This window comes from Morus notabilis, unplaced genomic scaffold (genome assembly GCF_000414095.1).
Source record: "Morus notabilis unplaced genomic scaffold, ASM41409v2 Scaffold306, whole genome shotgun sequence".
Classification (NCBI taxonomy): Eukaryota; Viridiplantae; Streptophyta; class Magnoliopsida; order Rosales; family Moraceae; genus Morus; species Morus notabilis.
Genome location: NW_010359946.1, coordinates 93,055 through 120,163, shown reverse-complemented (window position 1 = coordinate 120,163; position 27,109 = coordinate 93,055). Strand labels below are relative to the sequence as shown.

General features: G+C 31.9%; 2 protein-coding genes across 12 annotated transcripts; one reads left to right on the top strand and one right to left on the bottom strand.

Moving 5' to 3' along the window:
- Nucleotides 1-718: 718 nt before the first annotated feature.
- On the top strand, nucleotides 719-5,742 carry LOC21405323 (CBL-interacting protein kinase 32). Of its 6 annotated transcripts, none has more exons than XM_024163944.1 (15): nucleotides 727-890; nucleotides 1,764-2,004; nucleotides 2,156-2,218; nucleotides 2,339-2,410; nucleotides 2,579-2,686; nucleotides 2,780-2,860; nucleotides 3,156-3,209; nucleotides 3,289-3,414; nucleotides 3,496-3,585; nucleotides 3,809-3,931; nucleotides 4,065-4,175; nucleotides 4,438-4,551; nucleotides 4,641-4,697; nucleotides 4,791-4,865; nucleotides 5,365-5,742. In XM_024163944.1, the coding sequence occupies exons 2-15, from the start codon at nucleotides 1,834-1,836 to the stop codon at nucleotides 5,437-5,439; spliced, it is 1,320 nt and encodes a 439-aa protein (XP_024019712.1). In that variant the 5' UTR covers nucleotides 727-890; nucleotides 1,764-1,833; the 3' UTR covers nucleotides 5,440-5,742. The 6 variants fall into 6 exon arrangements, with proteins under 6 accessions (XP_024019714.1, XP_024019712.1, XP_010093797.1 ...); XM_010095495.2 differs by having other exon boundaries at nucleotides 727-927; XM_024163942.1 differs by lacking the exon at nucleotides 727-890 and adding an exon at nucleotides 1,016-1,235.
- Nucleotides 5,743-14,566: 8,824 nt separating this feature from the next.
- On the bottom strand, nucleotides 14,567-26,228 carry LOC21405322 (vacuolar protein sorting-associated protein 26A). Of its 6 annotated transcripts, none has more exons than XM_024163934.1 (13): nucleotides 26,056-26,228; nucleotides 24,023-24,414; nucleotides 22,519-22,569; nucleotides 22,332-22,406; nucleotides 21,599-21,673; nucleotides 21,403-21,475; nucleotides 18,252-18,296; nucleotides 17,892-18,003; nucleotides 17,469-17,535; nucleotides 16,686-16,730; nucleotides 16,396-16,451; nucleotides 16,139-16,314; nucleotides 14,567-15,224 (listed from the first exon to the last, which is right to left on the bottom strand). In XM_024163934.1, exons 3-13 carry the CDS (start codon nucleotides 22,519-22,521, stop codon nucleotides 15,049-15,051), a joined length of 903 nt encoding a protein of 300 aa, XP_024019702.1. In that variant the 5' UTR covers nucleotides 22,522-22,569; nucleotides 24,023-24,414; nucleotides 26,056-26,228; the 3' UTR covers nucleotides 14,567-15,048. The 6 variants fall into 6 exon arrangements, with proteins under 6 accessions (XP_024019702.1, XP_024019701.1, XP_024019703.1 ...); XM_024163933.1 differs by having other exon boundaries at nucleotides 24,023-24,390; XM_024163935.1 differs by having other exon boundaries at nucleotides 24,085-24,390.
- Nucleotides 26,229-27,109: the final 881 nt, after the last annotated feature.

Here is a 27,109-nt window from a genome sequence, read left to right as displayed (position 1 = left end):
AGATCTGACGTGTAAAAAGTATGTGATTTATTTTTCCTCAGTTTTACAGGAGAAACTCCTTGGAAGAAAAAGAAACATGGTAAGCTCCTTGAAATCTGTCCGTTTCAGACGTGGTGAGCATGAAATATGACTCCCCTTTTCGCCGTTAAATGTTCTGCGGACCACACACTACCTTTTACTTTTCTCTCTGTTTCATTTCATCAATAGAAACACAAAACCCGTTCATTTATTTAAATTTTTAATTTTAAATTTTTATAATAAAAATTTTTTAAAAAATGTCACATTAATTTTTTTTTATTACAATAAAAAAATTTTTAAAAAATATCACATCTCAATTCGAATTAAAAATTTAAATCTGTGAAGTGATTTATAGCTCCGCTCACTTTACTGATTTAAATTTAAAATTTAAATTAAAATATATATTTATGTAAAAATTTTTTATTATAATAAAAAAAATAACTGTTTATGAGAGCTTTTATTAATTAAACCGACTTGTATTGGACGCCCCAAAACGACAACAAATCCCAAAAGTAACGCATGTTTCGCTTAAACTCATCCACATAAAGAATCTTCTCTCATAAATGTTTGCTTTTTTCTGTTTCGGACAAACAATAATTACTCTTTACAGCGTGTAAAATAACAAAATCCGATAAGATTATTTATTAATTATTTAGTTTTAATTAATCAGAATAAATTAGAATATTCTGTGGAAAAATGGAAAATGAGAACCAGCTTTTTATTAGTTCGGTGGTCTAGTTACAGTCCATCTAAAGTCTCTCCGAAATCAACAATATATAATCACCACCAAATTTACCCATTAATTCTTTTTTTTTTTTTTTGCTTCTCCGGCCTTTCGGAGACTCAAGAGCCAACCAGAATCAACAATCAAAGTTGGCTGAGTTTTCTTCTTATCTAATTTCCTTTCAAGTATATCCTTTTCTGTTCTTCTGTTCCCACTTTTTCAAATTTTAGTATTATTTTTTTCTGCTTAATTATTGTGTTACGTTTTGTTTTATATTCATGTAATATAAATATGTGTGACGCGGTTGGCGAATTCGTCTTTGACTGTTGTGTTGAACAAATTCTTTGCCAATTCTTGGGACTTCTCGAACTTGGGTTTGCCTAAATATGGAGTTTGGTTGGATTTCTGTGGTTTTGGACTTTTGGGTTCTATGATTTTCACAAATTCCCATCTGGGTTTTTTCTCAAGTTTTGATTTTTGGTCACTGCATGTGGTGATTCCACAGACCCAAGTTTGGAAATCTTCATTAAATTTTTTTTTTTGAGTTTTTCTGATGTTATATGAATATTTTGCTTTTGTACTAAGTGCTGTACGAATTGTGTACTGAAGTTTTCTTATGCATGTATTAAGATTTTGGTTTGAAGTTTACATGTTCTGTGTTGATTTTCTCTAAATTTGTCATTTATATATTAATTTAGGGAAAATGAAAGTGTCCATGTTCATTTGAATGAATCACGTGGTATTTGTTCTGCATACGTAGGAATTATATAAAATAATGAATTATAGGATCCGCTTGATTTGATCTGAATTCTTTGACTATTTGTTTACTAATGAGCAAGTCTTAAGCTACTTATTTCAGAGCTTCAGCATTTATTTATGTATATTGCATGAGCTCAAAAGTAATTTCCACTTGCGAGTTGCTATACCATAATAGTACTTCCTAAATCTCATAATCTTTTTATTGATTTTTGTTTGGAATTCAAAATGGTTTTCAAGGCTCATTTTTTGATGTTTGATTTAGGTGGTAGTTTCTAAAAAAGCTGGCGGAATTGCAAGTATCAGAAGCTTCTTCAAGTGGTGGAGCTCCGAGAATGAATCAACCGAAAATCAAGCGAAGAGTGGGAAAATATGAGGTGGGAAGGACAATTGGTGAGGGAACATTTGCCAAAGTGAAGTTTGCAAGGAATTCTGAGACAGAAGAGCCTGTGGCTCTTAAGATCCTTGACAAGGAGAAAGTTCTCAAGCACAAAATGGCTGAACAGGTCTCTTTTTAGTAAAATCAAAACTTTGTTTACTTTGTTAGATCTAACTATTGTATATTTATTTGTTCATTTTTTTCTTCTTTAATCTTCTGGGTGTCTATTTTTGTTTTCCTCTATGAATTGAAGCTTATGTGATGGTAAATTATCTCAGATCAAACGAGAAGTAGCAACAATGAAGTTGATAAAGCATCCGAATGTTGTTCGGTTATATGAGGTCTGTCTGTCTCCTTTATTTCTTAGTAATCTGCATTGTGGAACTTACCCAACAGGGGAATAGAATGAATGCTTTATTTCCCATTGGTGCAAGTTCTTTAAATAGTTTCTCTCTTTTCAGGTGATGGGTAGCAAGACAAAGATTTTTATTGTTTTGGAGTTTGTTACTGGTGGAGAGCTCTTTGATAAAATTGTGAGTAGTAACTTAATCTCTAATCCTATTTTAGTGCAGCGATTCTTGCGGTTCAAGACCGTGTTTAGTTTACTAATTCCTATTTAGCTATGCTAGTTTTATTACGCTTGTCTGTAATTTGATCTCTTAAACCTCTCAAATTTGAGATATAGAACTCTGATTGTGAAGGTAAACCATGGACGGATGAGAGAGGATGAAGCGCGCAGATATTTCCAACAACTCATTAATGCAGTTGATTATTGTCATAGCAGAGGTGTCTATCACAGAGACCTGAAGGTACTAATTTTTTAACACATGATGATCACGACCTGCACCGGTCCAAGAAAATAACATTCATGGACGCTATTTTGTTTTATGATTCTTTTGCAGCCGGAAAATCTGTTGTTGGATGCTTGTGGAAATCTCAAAGTTTCTGATTTTGGATTGAGTGCATTGTCCCAACAAGTCAGGGTAGGACTTGTATTATTTCTTCTAAACTTTACAGTTCTTCTTCGTGCATTTTCAGTCAATTCTCTGTGAAATTTGGGTTGATCCGTATGGCTAAAGAAGTTTTAATTTTACACTCTCAAATTTAGACATACTAGCTGGTGAACAAAGAAAAAGATACACCCAGCACCTATAGTGCCAAAATTATCATCCTTTTCCTTCGTAATTTCCCTTTAAACTTTTCCGAACATAGGTGGTGTTCTCTTTCTTTCTCTTTCTCTCTCTGCACGATTCTTGTACTGAAAGTTTAAGTTGACAGGACGATGGCCTTCTTCACACTACTTGTGGTACTCCAAATTACGTTGCTCCTGAGGTATGGACCGTTATTATACTAGCTACTTTTTCTTCACGCTTCTGGTGCATCATGTAACTATGTCTATCTTGGTATTTAGGTCCTTAATGACAAAGGCTATGACGGCGCAACTGCGGACTTGTGGTCATGTGGAGTGATACTCTTTGTATTACTTGCAGGTTACTTGCCCTTTGATGACTCTAATCTTATGATCCTGTATAAAAAAGTGAGCATTTTACTCATTCTATAGTGTAGCCTCCTCTAATTCTTGGTCTTCAGTAGTTACATTTTATCTCCTTACATGCAGATCTCAGCTGCTGAATTCACTTGTCCCCCTTGGCTATCTTTTAGCGTGATGAAATTGATAGCTCGAATCTTGGATCCAAACCCTATGACAGTAAGTAATTCGCTTGGACAATTTAGTCTCTTGTTCTTATTCTTTTGGTAGTATGTGTATCATACTTTAGTGCACAATACAATCCTTTTGAACAGCGAAAAGGCACTCCTAGAGCCGCTTTTAAACTGCTCTTAAGAATTGCCACTAAAAATAGATTCATAAACTAGATTCACATTACTGTGCGGTTGGCATCTCTTATTACTAACTTGATTGTCTACTGCAGCGCATCACCATACCCGAAATTCTAGTAGATGAATGGTTTAAGAAGGGGTACAAGCCTCCGGTGTTCGATGAGAAAGAAGATACAAATTTGGATGATGTAGAAGCTGTTTTTAAGGATTCAGAAGTACGTTTCAAAGATGATTTTTACCATTTGATATATCCGCTTTTGTGAGCAACTTCGAACCTGCTTTGAAGATAAGATCTTGTGTCAATGTCTTGTCATGAAAAGTCCCCTCATGCTTTATTTGTCTTAACAGGAGCACCATGTGACGGAGAAGAAGGAAGAACAACCAGCAGCTATGAACGCATTCGATTTAATCTCAATGTCCAAAGGGCTTAACCTTAGCAACTTGTTTGATGCTGAACAGGTTCACAGATCATAAACTATTCTCCCTGATATATGTCGTCTATGCCATGGCATATCTTTGTGAAATACTGCCTTTGCATCGATATTCAGCTTTGTTCTTTTGGGGTTATTTGGTGAAAAGAGTTGAAATTTAGGCGGTATTGTATATCTGTGCAAGTAACTTGTAAGCATTGTAAAAATATGCAAGTCTTCCGGGTTCAGGAGAACTTATTTTGCTATTCCTGTTTTTCTCCCAAGATCTGAAAATATTCCGTTGACTGTAGGATTTTAAGAAGGAAACAAGGTTCACATCGAAATGCCCTGCCAACGAAATAATTCATAAGATCGAAGAAGCTGCAAAGCCTCTTGGTTTTGATGTACACAAGAAAAATTACAAGGTGAGACATTGCCAGCAACATATTAGTCTTCTCAAAAAATCTTTCGAAATTCCCTGAAAACTAAACTATTTTTATTGTTTCCTCCTCAGTTGAGGCTCAAAAACATGAAAGCTGGAAGAAAGGGAAATCTTAATGTTGCTACAGAGGTCGCTAGCAATGTCTCATTTCATCCCAGGAGATAAAATTTTTTTAGTTTTTGCTATAACTCTTTCTTGACATTTTTTTTGTTTCCTGATCAGATATTCCAAGTTGCTCCCTCGCTTCATATGGTTCAAGTGAGAAAAGCTAAAGGAGACACATTGGAATTCCATAAGGTATAATACCCTTTCCTTCTTTCCTTTGTGTTATTAAGTAACTATTTTATACCCTGCATTTTAAGCTTATAAAAAATGTGTACTATACATTTCGGATGTTCTCAATATTGTACCTTTGAATTCTAATTTCATATCAAATTTGTACTCTCTCTTGGTCAACTACTAGTTTTGTCCACTTAAATGGCGACTTTATAATGTAAAGATTACCATTAACTTCTTCATTGAATACCTCACAACTTCTAAGTCGTCATCTAACTGGTCAAAATCAGCATTTGATTGAGAGAATGCATGAATTTGGTGTGAAATTGAAATCCAAGGATAAAATGTTGGGAACATTGAAAATACACGGTATAGATTTTAACTGCGCTTATTAAAAAGCGATGTATAAAAGAGTGAATAAAGATTTTCCCTCTTTCATTCAGTATTCCTTGTATGTCTAGGGACAACAAAAGATTGAGAAATACCATTTAATTCCAAAAACATATTTCTTTAACTGCAGTTCTATAAAAACCTCTCAAACAGCCTGGAGGATGTTGTCTGGAAAACTGAGGAAGACATGCAAGAAAACAAGTGAAACCTTGTGTCCATTTTGGAGTGTGATTAGCAACCTTCTTTTTTTTTTTTTTTTTTTTTTTCTCTTGTCATGGAAATGGACAGACTTGGATCATGGATGTTACCAAATGTTTTCCCATGTTATTAAGTGTTGGAAAACATGCATATCATACCCTCACTAGAAAGTGCAATTACTCAACTCGTGTTCATCCTTCAATATCAGTATATCACAGTCACGAAAGTTATAGTTGTAAGAAATACCTCTTTACATTCATTTTGGAGAGGCTCTTTTTTTTTTCCTAGAGAAATTTTGTTCAGTTTTGTATACCTTTTTTTTTTTTTTTTTTTGGCTCAAATTGTAACTTGATATAATATATGCACTTGTGGTCTTGTTTTCCACACGTAGGCAGAGTGAAAACCGTACGGAATACAAAAATGAAATTGTAAGGATCTAGACCATGTGATCATGAAGTATGGGCGCCAACTTCAATTGACTTATCACGTCATATCACTATCAACACAATGATGAATAAAATATATTGTGACGTCCCTCTCAAGTTAATTTGAATTGGATATTATATTTCTCCCATTCTTGTAAAAATTGAGAAAATTTCGTAATTCTAATTTCTCAAATTTCGTAATCTGATATGATTCGAATTTAAAATTTAAGTTGTGTTACATTAAAAGTTTTCAGAAATAATTACATTTAATTTTTTTATTACAATAAAAATTTTACATAAAATTACATCTCAACTCGAATTAAAAATTTAAGTTAATGAGCTAAACGAGCCCTGAATAGTAAATATAAATATTTTGTTATTTTATATAACATAAATTAAGTTACATATTAATTCAAATTAAAAACTTAAATTAGTGAATTAAACGACTTTTAAATAGTAAATATAAATATTTTGTTATTCTGCATTGCTGGTTCTCGAATCGAATTCGGGTGCGGAAGCGTGGTAGGAAAACAGCGGATCATATATAACAAAAATTTTCATAAAACTTTTGACATACTCTATAGATTATATTAATTTATGCACGAATAAATTAATCACATTAATTTACATCATTCAAGGATCAACCGAAAAATACCTGGAAGCCGACTCGGATGATAACTTGAATTTCTTTGACCACGAACAGTCCTTGCTCCAAGCTTTGTGTTTAGAATACCAAAGTCTTCCACGTCAATTCCTTGATTCCACGTAGACGTGTGTGTGGGCACACGTGAGACAAAAATAGGTTTCTTAAACACTCGAATTTCCACAAACACCAACGCATGCACGATGTGGAATTTTTGGAGAAAAATATTTTACTCTCTTTTTCCTCTATGAGAATTTCGGCCACACTCAAAAACTAGGGTTGAAAAATTGTTAAAAAATTGTCTCTACAATTTTCTATCTTTCTCATATTTAAAGAGTAGAAGTCAAACTTCAAAATAGAATCAAATCCTTATCCAGTAGTCCAATTTTAATTCAAATTCAAATTCAAATTTAAGTCAAACTTAAATTAATTTGAATTCTAAATTGAACAACTTATCAAATAAGTTTAAATGGATAAATCTAGATATGTTCAAATTCAAATTTAAATAATCACATTATTTAAATAATAATTAATTCTCAATTAATTATTTTTTGAGTATTTAATTTTAGAATTCCGTAATTCTAAAATTCCCATTTTGCCCTTTGTGTCTGGTAGAATTACAAGGACGACGCGGGGACATATGGACCTATAATTCTGAGCTCCAATAAAATTAATAATTAATTAAACACTTTAATTAATTTATTAATTCTATTAATTCCAATAGTTACTCCACTATAAACTTGGAATTGAACTCTCGAAATTATAGACATTAATTACTTTTAAACTGCGAAGTGTCCATTTGATATAGTCATTACATATAGATCAATCCTCCATAAATAATTCATAATTAGAGTCAGGTAGAATCTGTTAACCTCTCTAATTACATCTTTATCCTTGAGTACCATTGATTCTCTAATGGATAGTGATTCATAAAACACATTCATGAACCAGAGCGCTCTTACTAATCCAAGTACCGAATCAACACTCAAGAGAATTATTTATCTGCTTCTTTCTCAAGAAGGAATAGATTCCATCTCGTATAATAACATTCCCAGCTACCTATTTCATTATGTCTCCAAAATACAAGGAATAGGATTCAGGGTTTCGGAATCCGTACCGAGTAAATCAAAAGACATAAATCCATAAATAGGAGTTTGTTAAGAACTCAAGATTAAGATCATCCTATATATGACCATCGGCAGACTCAATTAGAATTTCTATGCTTAACGAAAATTATTAGAAATTCATATTGTGTCTGCGTCCATGTTCCACATAATCTCATTATGCGAAATACACTCATTCAATATCTCGCCATATTAACAGTACGGATAACACCGTTCCATTCTAAATGGGAATGACATGTATTAATAATGTTTTAATTAAAAATTCTGAACTTTAATTAAATTCATTATGAACAATTACTTTTGATTATTATCCTTAAACATTATCCTCTCATATACAACACTTATATACCATGTTTAAGATTACATAAATAATCAAGGAATTTTATTTGATATTCATAAAATATTCATAAATATATGCACATAAAATGATGAATAAACTATTTTATTAAATAAATAATAAATATCATTTTACATTTCATGCTTCTAGGACACTATTTCCAACATGCATAACATAAATTCTAAGTTGATTGAGAATTTAGTGGATGTTTAGTTTATGAATTTAGAATAATAATTCAGAACTATTCTCATTTTACGTGATTTTTTTGAGTAAAAAATTATGAATCATGATTTAAAATAATACAAAAAATAAATACCTCCTATCTCATTACACTCTCGGTAGGTCTCTAAAAATGTATTGCTCTGATATTAAATGATAACGTAACTCTCAAGGTAGCATTTTAAATTATTGGATGTGATATGTGAATATATATGTATGTATTTATGTACGATTGTATAATATTATCATTTTCAGTAAAATCTTACTATGATGTGGTAGTACTACACAAGCAGTGGAGGCTGCAATACAAGACGTGAATAATTAGTAGTAAATTCTTACCCGTGTTACACTTAAATCTGTAGATCAAGACGTTTTTGTTTTTTGTGGTGTTCAAACTTACAGAATGAAAATGCCACCAACCAACATTTGGAGATATTTCTTTTGTACTAATGACACGCAGGCAATTACTGTTTTGTTGAAATGACCTGGATTAAGTAATAAGTAGGTCAGAAACATTATTTTTGTCGGGTTGTATATGTCATTTACATCATTGTCAGATCTACCAATGACTTCATGCTTCATGCTTTGTGAAAAAAAAAGGGATTATTTTCACTTTCGGACTTGAGGAATGGGCACGTTCGCTTCACCTTTTTAATTTTAAATTTTTACGGTAAATAATTTTTAAAAAATATCATATTTAATTTTTTTATTACAGAAATTTTTTTTAAAAAATATTACATCTCAATTTAAATTAAAAACTTAAATTTACAAAGTGAATGAGACTAAAGAGACGTATAATAAAGGAATTTATGTCATAATTTAAATCATGATTCATAATTTATTATATTATTTTATCTCATAAAAAATACACATAAATAAAAAATAATTATAATATCATGATTATAATTCATGAATTAAGGTTCCGTTCACTTCACCGATTCGAGTTTAGAATTTAAGTTTTGCTATAGTAAAAAGTTCTCAAAAACAGTCACATCTAACTTTTTTATTATAATAAAAAGCTTTCATATAAAATTATATTTTAACTCGAATTACAAACTCGAATCAGCGAAGTGAACGGCATAAACTTCTCCTAATAGTGTCTCACTTTGGTCACTAACACTTATAATGGCACAAATTTAGCTTCTGAAGTTTCAGTCTGTCACGCTAATAGTCCTTCCACAACTGACAAACAACAATAAAAATATTAATATTATAAAATTACCGGTACTTAAATTTTATAGAAATATAGATGTCGATGTAAATTGAAATAAAATAAGAAAATTCCTACTAAAATACTTTAATTTTAAATTAGATTTTAATAAACTCTAAAATAGTTAATAACACATAAATTAGATTAAACTATCAATTAAAATACTAATTGAGTGATAAATGATGCATGATAAAATGTAATCATAATACCATAAATAATAATAATAATCACACATTCACAAATAAGTTAAATAGTTAAAAGTCAACCTAATACAAAAATCTTACATTCATGATTTCATACTAGATGACAAAATTATTAATTTTAAAAGGAGCTTCTAGGTGGTTTCAAATTATTTCGAACACATTCTTGGTTTAAATAATATTTGATATTAAGACATCGAAATTGAAATACAAAAAATGACATAAATTGTACATTATTCAAAATTCAATTAAAAATATAAAGTTATCAATACCTAGGAAATTTTTCCCATACGTCCACGAAATTTTCATAACATTTTCACCATATTTGATCATTTAGAACTTCACTTTTCATTTCCATATTACCGTAAAAATATTGATATTTATGAGAATTTCTACGGAAATTTCAAAATATTTTACAGAAAAAGTACGACATCCTTATTTTCATATAAGTACTTTCACAATTCGAAAATTTTGGCGAAAACATCAATAAAAATTTCGATTTTTTCAATCCTTGCACTAGCCATTTCCACGCATAGCAAATACCAAGATGAACAACTATTTCCAAGTCTAAATAGCAAATTAACTAGATAAACAACCATTTAATGTTTGGAGACGAAAGGACTGTTAGAGTGATACACTAAAATCTTAGGGGCCAAATTTGTATTTTTTGAATTGTCAGGGATCAAAGTGAGACGATCCTAATTCCTCAAGGTCCAAAAATGAAAATAATCCAGAGATAGGAAAGCTGGAATTTAATTAGAGCAGTTTGAAGGCAAAGTAGATGGTTGGAAGGGTGTTTTAGGTGAGGAAGGAATTGAAGAATTGATGGGTGCGTTTATAACTTGTTTTAAAATAATTGTGTTTTTCGTATGAAAATAGAAATGAAAATGTTTTCAATCTCAGACAGAAATTATTTTTAAAAATGTGTTTGATAGTTTTATTAAAAAATTATTTTTAGTATAAAAAAACATATTAATGTCTCTCTGAACGAGAGGAGAAAATAAAAATAAAAAATGAAAATTTTTTTCATTTTTCTCACATTTTACACTAAATTAAAAAATTATTTTTATTTTCATTTTTTATCTTTAATTGTGTCAAACGCCGTTTTGAAATCGTTTTCATTTTTTTCTTAAAAAATGTGAAAAATAAAAATTAGAACAATTCTAAACACGACAGAAATGAAAATTTTTTTCATTTTTCTCACATTTTACACTAAATTAAAAAATCATTTTTATTTTCGTTTTTTATCTTTAATTGTGTCAAACGCCGTTTTAAAATCGTTTTCATTTTTTTCTTAAAAAATGTGAAAAATAAAAATTAGAACAATTCTAAACACGACATATGTTTGTATAAAAATATTTGTTGGCGTTCTACTAAAAAATATTTGTTGCTGTACTTCAATTTGATATTGTTATTGATGGTCTAGAAACTTCTATTATAAGTTTTCTATCTAGCCTGGCATCCCACATGCCTCACGTCATAGTCAAATTTATCACAACCATTTTTTTTTTCTCACTAATTTCTTATGTGTCAACAAGTATGTTGAAATGTTGCATGCATAATTTCTTATGTGTCACAAGTTGCATGCATATAGGCCATGTTATTTTTATAGGAAAATATGTTGTTTATATTTATGTGTCTATCATTTGAATAATGCTAACTCAAATCTCAATTTTTACGTACTACATTAATTAATAATAAAAAATTACATTTATTAATAAAAAGATAAATCACATACAGTGATAAAGTTAGAATTTTTTTTTCAAGAGGCTAATAATTACAACAAAATTAATGTATTAAAATTGTCCACGATAAGTTTTCATGCCTTGAAAATGTTACATAATAGTCTCATTATCAAGGTCATTGAAAATGTCTTTCTCAATGTACACAAGTATCATTCAACAACTGATCTCCCTTTCGATTGAAATCCACCTTACTTGATTTAGTACCACCATCATTTTTTCCAGTAAGACTTGAAAACTCTTCTAACTTTCTTTTACAATACTTTTCAATCATTCTCAATCGATTGCTACATAAAATATGAAAGAAAAAAACTTTACAATAAACAATCCGTTCTTACTTTTATTAAACAAATAAACATGTGAACATAATGAGTGTAATGTATTTAACTACGTAATTAGTTAAACCCTAATGTATATCAAAGAATAAAAAAACTCAAATCCCTTGAAAAAAAAATTCAACTATGATTCTATGAATTATGTCATATTATAATGTAATAAAATAAAAAGAAGTACAAAAATAAATAAGAAAATAATTAAGATGAGGAAAAAAATTATCAAGTGAAAAAGAAGAGGTTATTTATTTATTTTTTATATTTTATATTTTATTTTTACTTCTTTCTTTTCTTGATCATTAACGTAAAACTTATGGAATTGAGATGTTGGGCAGCTTGGGCTTTAGTAATTAGTATATTGGGTTTTTTGGACTAGTGGAGTAAATTCCAAGTAGTGATTGGTAGCTGATTTTAAGTACTCAGGGGCTTTATATAGATTTCCATTATATGCTTATATATTTATTTATATATATATATATATAAATTTTAAAAAAATTTCAAGCCCTCCCTCGCCCCTTGTATCTTCGTCGTTGAACTGGTACGTAAAAATTGAGATTTGAGTTAGTATCCTTAGTATTACTCGTATAATTTAACAGAGAATTCTATGAACTTAAAGAAAAAGTCCATGTGCAGTTTTTAAAAACTATATTTAGTTTGATCTAATCTAATGGTTAAAAGGAAAAAAAAAAAAAAAATCATATCCTACCCGTTGTATGGTAGTTTTCATTTTTTTTTTTTTTCTTTTCCATGTGTACAGCCGAATTACATTTTTATCCTTAGTAGCAAATAATATTAATAACAATCTCCTACTGATATGCGATTTAATCCATAATTTTATCCGTTCTTTTCAAAAGATGCATCTAAAGTTGTAATGATATGGATATTGTAATGATAAGGAATCTAAAAGTAAAACTAATTGCTATTTATAGAGATTATATTCAACGTATATGAAACATCTGATATTTGCAATATTAATTGTTGATTTTAGAATCTGTATATTGTGTGGTAACTGTGCTGATTATTGTCTAATAAATTATTTATTAATGACTGAAAAATATGAGCTTTCTAATTATTAATGAATTATAGTATCGATTAGGAGTTATAAATTACTCAAAGTTTGAATGAAAGAGATAAGAAAATCATTCTCTTAGATTTATAGCTCCTAAAATTATTTCAAAGATTAAATTCATAAATATCTCCGGAGCAAAGTCCGGAAACTAAAGCTAAAGCAAGGTACGAAGCTACAGTTAGCAAGCTGCCTTGATTCTTCCAACCAACTCCCCTGTTATGTTCTCAGCGAACAACCACCTTGCCGGATTGATGAAGGCATATTCCTTAATAGAAGAAAGGATAGTTATTCTCGATGAATTAATTTAATATGCCACTCCAATTTTAAAAATGATTCATTTCATTTATGAATTTATAAAATCTTCAAAATACTTTAATTCACAAACACCGTGATTCATGTATGTTTGTACTTTGTAATTTTTTTAGTCACCACAAATGCCACGCACTACCAACTTCACACCTTATTATACTACTACTTTCATATAGTAACGAAGAACTAATGAGAATCCCATAAATAATCTCAAGAATTTTTATGATTAGCGTCCCGTTCATTTTATCGATTTGAGTTTAAAATTTAAGTTTTGCTACAGTAAAAAACTTTAAAAAACAGTCATATATAACCTTTTTGCTACAGTAAAAAACTCTCACATAAAATCACATCTCAATTCAAATTAAAAACTCAAATCAGTGAACTAAACAATACTTAAATTAAAAAAAAGAAAAAAAACTTGCCACCAAATGTTTCACCAACAAAAGGGCCAAGCAAAGATGATAAGGTCGAAGAAGTAAACAACCTTTTTAAAACAAAAAAAAAAAAAATCTATTACGGTATTACCTATTATCAAAGGAGAATCCTTTTTGAATAGTGTCCCCAGGAGCTCATCCATGCTGCCATGTGGCAACTTTTCCCTCTCCCCATCTTCTCTCTTTTTCTTTTTACATTTTTTTTTATCTTTATCTATGCCCAATAACTAGGAGAGAATCGGTTTTAGGGGACATGATTAGGGGATGTTTAGTTGAAGGATTCAAACCATGATTTGAATCATGATTCATGATTCGTTACAGTATTTTCTCTCACAAAAAATACACGTAAATTGAAAATAATTCTAATCACATGATTATAATCCATGAACCAAACGTCTCTTATGTTTTGTCTGTTTCTCTCCCTCAAAATCCATTAGAAAAAATAATTTTTTTTTGAGAAAATGATTCGGTGTGGCACGTTTCAATGGAACTGCCACGTGTTGGCAAATGATGGGTTGGTTTAGATCGTGGGCTCCGCACGGGTGGAATACTAGTTGGATTAAACGAGAGACCACTTGTTAGCTTGGGCGATGAAAAGACGCAAACGTGGACCATGCCACACTGGAACGCGCGCGGAAAGAAGGTGGCCGACATTAATGACACGTGGTGCAAGCACATTGGATGAATTGAGACACTTTACGGCCCCGTTCATTTCGCTGATTCGAGTTTAGAATTCAAGTTTTGCTACAGTAAAAAACTCTAAAAAACAGTCACATCTAACTTTTTTACTACAGTAAAAAGCTCTCACACAACATCACATCTCAACTCGAATTAAAAATTTAAATTAACGAACCGAACAGGCCCTACATAAACACTATAAATTTTAGGTTTGGATTGACATATACTAGTAAACATAAATTATTATAGAAAATGCAACGGTCAATGATACTTACAAATCATAAAATTCGTAAAAATCACAAATATATAGTGAAAAATCATAAAACTCTCATAAAATCTAAATATACTGACTGAAATACATAAAATTACAAATATAATTTTATTTAGTACACAAAACTTAAATGATGTTACTGTGGTATATTTTATAATAATTTTAGTACTTATGACAAAAGTCAATTAAACATTAAAAATCATAGCATATTGCCTAAATATCTCACTGAATTGAGTAAGTGGCATGCCCCACTTGGAGCAGACCTATGTCGCATCTGCCCCTTTGACAAAAGTCAATCAGCCATCAATCACATGCATATCCAATCGTTTTTTTTTTCCTACGTGATCGTAAATGGGGATTTCAAACATGGCTATCAGATAGTGAAGACTCGTAAAAACATGAAAACCAAGGATGAAAATTTTCTCTTGTGGCCTTGATTCATCAAGAAAGTAAAGCCATAAGCATCACCCATACGAGAATTCGCAAATCCAAAAATCAAACGAAATAGAAACCACAGCTTCGCGCTTTGACGAGCTGAAGAAATATTTGACAAATCGATGACAATGATCATACTGCTCTTTTCTCTGCATCATGTTTGAGGGGGTGGAGATGTTCCACGACGTTTAACTTTCAAGTAGTCTATACACTGTAATTTCTTGCTGCTTGAAATACCGTCGATCCTCTTCATCGACCAGAACCAGGTTAAGAAAGTACTTGACACTAAACTTGTTGTTGATATTGCGATATGTTGGTGTAAGTTCACAAGGACTGAGAAATAGTCTAACAGGAATTGATTCGCCTATATAAGAAAAAGTGGTGTTAAAAGTTAGAAATGCATAGAAGAAACACCATGGTAACGAGGGGAAAAAAAAAAAGCAGCAATTAACATCGTTTTTTTTTTTTTTTTTTTTTTTTTTTTTTTTTTTTTTTAAATCTCCCAAGCCGAAGTACAACATTAAGTAGGGAAGAAGTGATTAGGAAGCTGGTTTCCGTGGGTTTTCTAGAAATTGTGGCGCTCTAATTGTGGAAAACCTGTTGGTTTTGGTTCGAGTAAGGTGGCAAAGGTGATGTGAAAGTTGTGGCGCTGGCTACTTTTTGGGTCATTTTGATGGAAAGGAATGGATAGATGTCCGGAGAGATGGGAAAAAAAAAGCTAGTTTTCTCTTTGAAAGAGTCGATACGTAGCATCCTTATGGGCTTTGACAGATGAAGTGTTCAAGGACTTCTAGCAACTTATGATCATGTTAAGTTGGATGAGTGTTTTGAGTCACTAGTGCGTCTTGTTATTTTTAGTTTTATTGGTCTTTTCTATATTCTTTAACAACTTCTTGTTCTCAAATTCGTTGTAACGTTTCTTCTTTAGTAATATCTTGTTTCTTGTAATAATAATAAAGCAACCAGGTAATGTCGTAACTGGATCTTTCCCAACCAAATTAAAGTAGAAACAGAAACATGCAAGCTCACTATATGAATTTGAACCAGATTATAAGGGAAAGCTAACATCATTTATACGACAATCATTTGATGATAAGAAGATGGTTTTAATTACAACCTATATCAAGGAAAGACAAAGTACAAAGCTAGTAAAATATGGATGTAACAACTGCTGACAGAAAATAATCCTAGATGTGCCAAGTTATCTAAATACCAAACAGATATAGACATCATCACGTGGAATGTTAAAGAAACTAAATGGAATATACGACTCCTTACCTCTCACAGGAGTACCGTCCATCAACTCGAATTTTGCCAGAGTCTCTGTTTCAACATATGTATTAGGACCTGATCCAGTAGACTCTCGCCGCCTGATCTCGAGCTCCATTTTTTTCATCTTGATTCTCACAAGAAGAAAATAAATCTTCCCAAGTATGACATCTTTCAGGTAATACCTTTTTAATAGAAAATTTGAACACATGAGAATCTTCTTCTAGAAACACATAATTAAATAAACAAGATGAAAGTGTTCATACTTGCTTTTACTGTACTCAAACTCGATATGTAGGCAATCCTCAATTCCAACTTCCATCTGCAGGAAGTATCAATTCAACATAAAGAATAATAAAAAAAAAAGAGTAGAAGAAAAAGAGAGAAGATGGACCAATTTTCTTAAAAAGTATCATAAACAGGACATGACTGACATTGATTCCATCAGTTAACTCCAGACATGTGATGGTACTTAATTTTACTTGGTACGGTCAATTATCTGAAGAAAAATTGGCAAAGTAATAATCGAGAGATAATAAGAGTATAGGACAGGTACCTTAATGCTGTTATTGATTGATGGAGGTGGAGTGTAGTTTTGAACCTGATGCCAAATGTAAAAGTCAAATAAATTGAAAACAGAGGTGCTCTACAATGCCCCAAATCGAAACATTCAAATATATGTTGCCAGATAAAATAAGATTGAGCACATTTAGATGAGTGGAATATTTTTCAATAACGTAGTATTGTCTTCATAGCAAGACAAGATAGGACCGGCTTTACACAAGCACATAAAGTTGTTTAAAAGTGAAATTTTGCATTTTCTCCGAGTTCAGTGTCCTACTTTCCTTTTGCATGTTATAGAGTCAGTAGTCCAATTCAATTGAAACAGTGTGACTTGTAACCTTCAGAATACTAAATCCCTTGGCATTGGTTTAGACCCCAAACTTTTGAAATAAGGGTAGTACAACATCTATATCTCCAAAAGATATCAACAAAGAGAGCAGGTTAATGTGTGAAACCTTAAGGTCAAGCCGCAACCTATTTCCGATGCCTTTTGCTCTTTTGGTACATCCTTTTCATCACTTCCCTCATCAAAGACATAGTTTACAAGGCCAGGAATCATCAAACAGTAAAAAGAAAGTATTGTGCGTAGACATGCACAGGCGCTTCTGTGCAAGACTCAAATGCTAGTTTCAGAGATAGATAGTCACCGACATGAAGGTAAATAAAAGGTTAAACACACACAACACGAGTGCATGCGTGTGTGTGTGTTTGTGTATGTGTCATAATAATGCACACACAGCTTTAATTATTTAAAAAAAAAAAAAACACGAATTACCACAAAATCCTGGCACTCCACAATGTTGCTTACATAGTTTCGGCTAATTGTCACTTTCAATATGTACCTGCAAGTGTTTCAAAAAGTGCTAAGAGTAAAGAACTTTGTTTTCTAGAATAAAATACTGTGGATCCCAATGGGTTTATACAAACACCAAAGGTAACTAAAACAATACGCCAGAACTAGATGCAATGAAGAAATAGCAGCCTATATTAATCTACCATTAACAAAATGACCAAGGTTGGACGAGATTTCTAAGCCTTTCTCCCCAAAGGCCAATATTCTAGGGAAAGTAAAGACAATACAGTGCAAGAAATCTGTCATATAACCACATCAAGCAAGGAAAATACTCATTGCTTACACAATATTAACGAGCAAACTTTAAAAATTTCAAGGTGTGGAACAAGTTAGACAGGTGCATACCTAAGCCGTACGTTCACTCCATTGTATGACTCATATGGCATTTCAACAGTTGAAAACTCAAATGGATATGTCTTCTTCTCATAAAATTCACCGGGAATATCAAGCTCACGCACTGCAGAGAGAAAAAAGGGAATTAGAGCTTGTTTGACCACAAAATTAGAAGGCTTTAAATTGGAAATAAATGATCACATTAAGAAATTAAAATTTTCAGAAATGTCATGTCAACTAAGAATGGACCTAAAAGAAATATAAATTAAGGGGTTGCAAAAAGATATGATTTATATTCATAATGATGAACCTTACTAATTAATCATTGTGAGCGGAGAAAAAAAATGAAGAACAAACCTTCAACAAACTTACCTAGAGATGTAAAATCATAAAAATTGCCTCTGTCGAAATACAATTCTGAAATGGGGGCAAGAAAAAGTATAGTTATGATATTTGAAACCTTATTGTACCATATGCACAAGAGATGAAAAGTTCAGTATTAAAATCATGGAAACGAAACAATAGCTTGATCTGACCGCTTCTCCAATGGACTAATGCACATAGCTAAAAACCTATGAACATTTAAGTACAACATCAAGCTATGACATAAGTAAAGGAAACAAGTACCGTAGAAACTGTAATGTCCAGGAAAATCTCAGAACTAAATACTAAGTAATTAAGTATTTAAGCCAAGGATTTTCTTGGTAATCTTGCATTAATATTTTTGAATGAAGAATTTAGAATTTTAAGTCAATTTCCATAATTCTAAGATTAATGTTAGTTTCGGTATGTTATAAGTACAATTGCACATTTTTAATTACAATACCACTCAAGATTTGGAAACCTTCCACCTCAGTCTATGTTAGGCCCCTGGTAAGGAAAGTTTATGTGAGAAGGGCCAAGAGGGGTAATGTTGTGGGCCCGGGACTAAATGAAGTGGGCCAGCCGATGGAGGTGGGAAGTCCACCTGGGGATCCAGGAATGATCGGTTAGAGCTTGGGAGAATATCAGGGGAGTATCGCACCAGGAGGGAGGCATTGTGATTCTGTTGCATGTGCCGCTGCCTGGGAGTTTGGGGGTTACTCGAAAATCCTCCTCTATCTTAATTTTCCTGTACTTTGTTTCCTCTTCTTCCATTGTTGAATTCCAGAGCTTCTATGAGCTCCGAGTTGTTGTTTAACATTTTCATTCAATAAAATACAATCTGTTGGATTCCAGACTACCAATTTGTTGGCATTTCTTAGCTAAACACCTAGGACTCTAACAGTCTAAGAGGTGGAGGAAAATTCGATTAATAAGGTACTAGAAATTCAGTAAATAAATATATTTATACTATTCATTGACTGTGATAACCTACGAGACAACTAGGTCTAAGAAAGTCAAATAAGGACATTAAAAAGTGGATAACGTTTAAAAAAGGGAGCATGCTGTCTATTAGTCATTGAATAGTTGATTTAAGGTCTGAATGACTAGTTTTTACATTGGGAAAATTTTTCTCTTCCGTTTTGATTAAGTGGGCGCCAATATTAAGAGTGGGTTAAGCATGATTTTTGCGTCTTCAACCTCGCTTAGAAGCTTAACAAATCCTAGTTAGAAACTAAGCTCAATCAGTCCAAAAGTCTATAAAACCGTTTAGGTTTAATCAGAACTCATTTGGACAAACTTTTTCTATCTTCTTCACTCTTTGGCTGCCCCTCTTATTTGACATTCTTGGACCTACCTGTCTACTAGGTTAGCACAGTCAAAATTTGCACAGTTTCTGATCACTTGATCTGCTAAATTTTGCAATCTATAAAAATGTGTAGGTTTAATCAGAACTCATTTGGACAAACTTTTTCTATCTTCTCCACTCTTTGGCTGCCCCTCTTATTTGACATTCTTGGACCTAGCTGTCTACTAGGTTAGCACAGTCAAAATTTGCACAGTTTCCAATCACTTGATATGCTAAAAATCTCAGTCCAAATCCAGACTCCAAACGGGTTATTTCCGACACTTAATTGATCAAACGCTTAGTGCTTGTTTGGTTGGAGGGTTTAAATTACCCTAGTTTTGGTTCGAATAATGTTTTCTTTCATAAAAATTTAAATTAAAAAAGTTCTTCTGTAGTGTTTTCTCTCACAAACTTTGAATTCTGGTTCAAACAACCACCTTTCAAATGGGCCCTAAATGTGGATCAACTTAAATAGTGAATTTCCTATTCTTAGGTCGGGCCAAGCTCAGTTATCGAAAAAGTCTGCTCCCGGTCCAAAAATGACGGAAATATCCTTTTTAGCACTAATTAGCGCGAAACTCTCTAATTCTAGAATACGGGTTACTAAAGTCTCGTGAATGTGTTAAAGTGTTTGTCTGAACACTATTAACACCGTACCGTAATGGAAGCTCTTCTATACTGAATTCTCCCAGTACCTCATTAATTATATTTCTTCTACTTTAGATTGAGGTAGAAGATTTTCAACTATTGAACAATATTCTAATTAAAAATACGCAGTTATACTTATAACGTGCCGAAATATTAATCATAGAATTATGGAAATTGACTTAAAATTCCAAAACTCTTCATACAAAAATATTAATGCAAGATTAGCAAGAAAGTCTTGATTTAAATACTTAATTAATTAGCATTTAATTCTAGGATTTCCATGGACATTACAGAAACATAGCAAGCTGACATCCAATTCTAATCTAGAAACCCATTTCAATAAGATCAGGATTAATCAACATGCATTCTCTTCGACTTATCTACTATATCACCCTACTAAGACTGTCAAGCTTTTTCCAACTACCAAATAGCAAACAATTAAGGAATGCAATTTCTATCTTCTCAAACAAAGCATGATTTTTTTTTTCTTCTTTTTAATTAAGTTGGTTTTCTCACATATGTGCATGCGTGTGTGTGTGTGTCTAACATAAACAAAACAAAACTGAAGTGCTCACTGTAGGAAAAGAAACACATTATTTGAACAGATTGAGTATATTGATCTGCCAAGAAAAAGGTAGTTTGCCGACAACAATTTTCATAAATTTGTTAATTAAACAAAAGAAGAAGAGAAAAAAAGAAAAGTGGGAAACAACAACATAGATGTGCTTGAAAGTTTCCAAGAGATCGCAAAGTCTTTTGACAATATCTTATCAATTGTTTCCCAACTGAAAAATAAACTCTTTTATTATTTTCAGTCTCAATTAAAAGTTCTGCAGGTCAATTGAGGATATCAATAATGAATAAAGAAATGTACCAATGATTTCAAAACTACTTAGTATCAGGAAAAGGAACCAGTTGCTTTTACAGGCGACCACAACACTTGCCCATTTTTTGTGGCCTTGATGAGAAACTTGTGGATTAAAAGATTCTACAACATTCAGTATAAAGAACACTGATGCATTTATCATTACTGCAAAAATTTACTACAAAGATAGATTTAATTGATTTTTCTACTAAATAAAGGAACAATGCATACAGCAGGTACAAAAGCATGCTTGTCCAACACATATGAAGAAAGGCTCAGTACTTGTAAAGGAAACACACCTATTTGACCCAGGAGCTCAATTTTAACACCATTGTGTTCAAGCTTCTTCCCCGTTATTGGTTCTATATTAACCTGAACATGGCAATTGCAAGTTTTAGTCCGATAGCTGCAATTGGAAAAGTTAGCCAAGTCCAGTTGGATATGCCATTCATAAGTTGTAAACAGCATAATTAGCAATATTAGCACAAAACATACCTCCCCAACAATGTTTTCTTGACTTTGGAAGAGAGGAACCATAACTGTTTGACCGTTTTCCTTTTTCAAGGGAACCTACAAAAGACAAATAGATATATAGGATATTGCAAGATTCAAGGTAAAATGCTTTGAGAAAAGAAACTTGAGAAGAGCATTTAGCATGTCTATTCATTTTTTTTTTCTTTTCTGTTATTCGTGAAAATAGAACCATAGTTGTATGATAAAAAAACACACAAGAGTCGACTTTCACAAAGCTAGAAAGTAGAAACTTTGAGGTGGTGGAGCCAAAAGGAACTAACCTAACATCACATTACTTCTCAACATTCTTCAATTTGTTATCTAAGGCCCTCATATGTATAGATGGCTGTTCACAACAAATAATGGGGATTTTTATCCTATACATAGAAAGTCTCAGTTTCAGGCGATGTGTGTATACTGAATGAAAAGCAACATTCCACAGTCATCCTAATATTCTTATTTATGTTTGAGGATCGCTTGGGTCCTTTTCTGTTGTATTCTTCTTATTTTTATTAATAAATCCAATTCACAGTTCTCGTTTCTTTTCCAACATACATATATATATATATATATATATATATATATCATCAACAATTCCCGGTGGTAGTAATGCTAATTATGCACTTAAGAATCTCCTAGATTTATTTGAAGGTTATTCAACGATTACAAAACAAAACAAAAGGAACTGGAGCATGTATTTCCATCAGTAGAATACCTGCTTGCGGTTTCTTCCATCAGCAAATGTTACCGAAATATTACATGGCTGCTTAAAAGCTCCAATAAGGAAATTCTGAAAGACATTGATGTAAAAAATTCTCTCACTCGAAATGTGTCGACGATAGATATATAATAGAAAATAACAATGATGTTTTTTTCAAATTTGAAAGTGCAAAAAGATTTACCATGATATTATAATTAGCTTTTATATTCGAACTTCGTCATGCATGAAGAACCTGGAAGCAGAAGAAAAGTTTAACATTCGAAATCCATTCAAATAATGTTTCAAAAACAAAACTAATAACAAGAGGCCAACAAGGTGTTCAAGTCTGGAAAAATCTTTGACATTAAACGTTGTCAGACTTCTGAAAATAATAGTACTCATTAAGCCATGGTTCTATAATAGAAGTGCCAGGTTACTGCACACAATGTCCTGATTTCATTTGTTGCCTGACAAGATGTAGCAATAAGGGTATATATATGGGGTGGTCATCTTAACCTTTTTTTGTTTTAATATAGGAAAGAACATAAAGTCTGCGATGGAAACAGAGTACAATCAGGCAAAGGAAGCCAATGTGGCAATAACGCAGTATTTCAGACATAGAGCAGTGGTTTTCTGTATTAAGAATATCACTAAAGCTAACTGATAAATTTTTCGGTTTATTCAGGTGTTGGTAGTCCTAGAATATGGCAGGTTTTCTATGTTACTGGTGAGGCTTGAAAATTGGTGAGACCCAATAAAATACATAACACAATCTACACAGACTATAAAAGAGAGGCTATTGCCTGAACCATAGTTACTTGGACCTTTTCTTTTTCAATTTTCACTTGGGTAGCAATGGACCAATGTCTTTTGAATTATTTCATTTTTGCCATATAAGCATCTCCAATGCAATGCTATAATTGATGTGCCAATTGTAGATTTAGCATTTGAGCGCAAAAAAACACTCTCCAATGCAATGCTATTCCTATTTGTTGTGCCAAATTTGCCATATGCTATATTTTGCGGCAAATTTCTCGGCAAGTATAGCATATGGCAAATTTGACACTTGATGCCTATTGGTTGATATATGGTTACTTTTTCATTTGATCATATTACAAATTTTGCCTTTTCAAATTATTTTAAAATTAAAATTTTACTTTTACAACTTTTAAAGCTTATTGATTATAGAAAAAGTAGATTTTAGCATTTCAAATAGTATTATGCATTGGAGCACAAATGAAAATAATATGTATATACGACTGGCATTTGCATTGGAGATGGTCTAAATTCCAAAATTTGCATTTTACTAGAAGGAGATCTAATTGTCGCCTCGCATTGCAAGTAAACCGTATATGAAATATGACACCAAACCCGGCTAATTAATGATCAACTAGAATCAGTATAATAAAAACATTTAAAAGGAGAGACATTATCAAATAACTTTTTCTCCTTCTAGTTCCATACTACCATACAAACAAAAAGAGAGAGAAATAAACACAATTTTTTTTTTTTTTTCCTGGATTGGGAGGCCATCAAGGCAGGTCATAAATGATTTAGGGAGCGTTTGGTATGAGGTAATCTTAAGGGTGGGAATGAGAATCTGAAAGATTTCTATGTTTGGTACAATTATTGAACTTTTTTAAAACCCAGGAAAGTGAAGCCCATGGGATTCACATTACCACATTTTGGGGTAATCCTAAACCCACCTAATAGAGTGTTATTCACTTTCTCAGGAAAGTAATATCACGGGAATCAAAATCTCTCTCACTAATTTGTTCTCAGCCCATACGCCTATCTCGACAATGAGGAACAATTTAATGCACTACGTCGTTTGAGATGATCGTCAGTTTGTAATTCCGTTGGAGAAGAAGTTGTCGTCGCAGCTTGCTATTTGGAGAACGCCGTCACAAGATGTGGTCGTTTGCCGGTAGCGGTGGAGATTTCACCGACATTTGAGTGACTCCGTTCTCTTCATAGGATCCGACGAAGATCTCCACAGAAGCTCATTCGGCTGATCTGGCTGTCAGCCAACAAAGTGACATCGGGGATCTCTCGCCGATCTTGCTCACATCACCTTCAAGAAGATGGAAGGTATGGTCTAGATTCACAAATGATTGAATAAAAGGGTAAAACTGTCTTCCGCCTATTCAAAAGTAATGGATTTCAAAGGAAATCAAAGAAGGTGGTATTCTTGAATCAATAATCATGCACATAATGGTAGCCAGACTAATTAACTATTGGGTCAGGTCTTTTTTCTATAAGGTCAATATAATTTTTTTTTTTTTTTTTGAGAAATCGTAATAGCCCATTTTATTAAACCATTTGTAGTAAAAATAAATAGCATAGTTTAAATTTTCAATACATTGTGTTACAATTTTATCCTTATATTATTTTTATGTGGTAAATGTATTTAACCAAGAAATGCTTCATTTAGCAAACATTAACTTTTTAAAATTAGATTTGACATTTAATTTTTTTAAAATTACATTTTAACCCCTTAAATGTTTTTTTTTTAATACACAACATTCCTATACACAACCAAACACAATAATGTATTATTCCTGGGAATTTGAGACAAGATTCATGTATGGAACCAAACACAGTAATGTATTATTCTTGGGAATCATATTACCCTCCATCACTTTCCCAGGAACATGATTCCTATTGATTACTGCTTACCAAACGGCCCCTTAAGGGCATGTTTACTTTGCATGAAAGGGAAAGGGTAAGTAAGGAGTGATTCCTTTTTCCCATCTAATAATGTGTTTACTTACAAAATTAGTAATGGACATTTAGTGAGCCCCACACAATATACAGAATGAGAAAAGAGAATACCAATTCTTGCACCCCCTTAGTATTGATTCCTTATAAAACGGAATAAATACTAAATTTAATTATCTACCCTTAATAAATTACTATATACAACCAATGATTATTTAGTTGTGTAAAAGGATATCTTAGTGAATATTGCTATTCCTAATTTTAGTAAACATAAAAAATGGAATGTGGTTGTTTCCCATTACAACACCTAATAGTCAAGTAAACACATAAAAAGGAATGAATGACCATTAATCCTATTACTTTACTTTTCTTTCCAATCCCATTATCTTGTCCATTACATTCCTTTACGGTTTAGTAAACACGCCTAAAGTTAAACATATCAGACACTTAAAAAATAAAAATTTATGTTTTATGGGGTTTCCCCCGAAAGCACAATGCTAGGAAGGAAAAACCTTGGAGTTTTACAGTACTAATTTAACAAAATTATCTTAAAAATGGTAAAATTCCCTCCTAATGACAATCTTTAAAAAAAAAATCTAAAAAAAATCAAACTTCTTGCTGATCATCTCAGGCCATAACATCTCCACTTGACCACGAAATTGAAGTTTTCAATCTGTAGTGATATAGAGAGGCATGAATTTCTGAAAAGAAAACACTTTTCTTATTTTTCTACTTCCCTCACCTCTTCATTTCGGCATTGATGATCTGACAAACTCTTACCCCCAAATTCAACATGCCCTAATAAATGCAAGTCACCACACAACTCCTAGGCGAGCAAAATCATCAATAAAGAATGGAATTGCAACCAATATCACCTCAATTTCCTCGAATTTTCCCGGTTACCAAACAAAGCACAAAGACTAAGCTAAATTACTGGACTTCCGTCCAAATTCCGCAATTCGAACCAGAAATTGAGAGAAAATAGACACAGAACTAGAGCGAGCGTGAGAGTAAGTACCTGGTGAAATCTTGAAAGAGAAGGTACTCGATCAAAGCTAGGGCTGTATCGGTTATGGAGGTAGTGAAATACGATTTTGAATCGAATCGAAGTGAAGAGGAAGCAGATCAGAACAGAGAAAAGAGTTTTATCCTCTGTTACTCTTTAAACAGAGTAACAAACAAACCGTCAACTTACAGGCAAGACTCAAGACAGCCACGATTTGGATGCATTGCTTTTTTACGGTGAGGGAAAAGTAACCTTTCAAAAAGAAAAAAAGAAAAACAAAAAACAAAAAATCTCTGGTAGTCCCAACCGAGTTTTTGTCACACAAAATTAAAAAAATATGCATATAACTTTTAATTTAAATTTAACTGTTAAAAATAAAGGATTATTAATAGTTAATTTTTTTTTCTAGTCTTATAAAAAAAAACTCTTAAAAAATTCTGAAAAGTACAAACATGCTATCCAATAGGGCCTTCTATCTGTAGGTGAATTACCGTTGATAAAAAAAATGTGCATAAAAGAATTTTTTGATACAAATTTTAACAGTTGAAAAAAGAAAAAACCCACCGGTAGTTATTTTTTCATATGACACCATAAAAAAAATTTTCATATGCTACCACAATAATTTTCCTAATTTGCAAATTGCAATGTAATAATTAGGAAAAGGCATGTGTTATTATTTATTTCAAAAAAAAAAAAAATGGAGCTCAACTTAATTAGGAAGAATAGGTTTTTTTTTTTTTTTTTTTTTTTTTTTTTGGCATCTCTCCTGTAATAGTTGTCTTGTGCAAAACTTTTTGTCAAAAATAGTTTTCTATCAACATTTTATTCATTTCTATTTTATTGCATTGTTTATGTGATGAGTAATATAGAAACTTTATTCTAAGAGAGACAATCTATCTATAGGGAAAATGCAATTAAGTACATATTCAAAGAAAAAAATCAATGGCAACAAACTATCTAATTTTTTGGCAAAATTTGCTTTACCTTAAATTATGAACTTATTTAGTCGCTCAATTTAATTTTGTTATAAAAAGCCCAGTAATGCAAAATATTCTTTTTCTTTTCT

Bases quoted from the DNA above. Each gene is read 5' to 3' on its own strand.
- LOC21405323 (XM_024163944.1), top strand. From the start codon at position 1,834: ATGAATCAACCGAAAATCAAGCGAAGAGTGGGAAAATATGAGGTGGGA. The intron at 3,932-4,064 runs GTACGTTTCAAA...TTGTCTTAACAG, and splicing joins CTGTTTTTAAGGATTCAGAA to GAGCACCATGTGACGGAGAA. The intron at 4,698-4,790 runs GTCGCTAGCAAT...TTTCCTGATCAG, and splicing joins ATCTTAATGTTGCTACAGAG to ATATTCCAAGTTGCTCCCTC.
- LOC21405322 (XM_024163934.1), bottom strand. The intron at 16,731-17,468 runs GTAATTCGTGTT...ATTTGGCATCAG, and splicing joins TGGAGTGCCAGGATTTTGTG to GTTCAAAACTACACTCCACC. The intron at 16,315-16,395 runs GTATGAACACTT...TCTATTAAAAAG, and splicing joins TTTGAGTACAGTAAAAGCAA to GTATTACCTGAAAGATGTCA.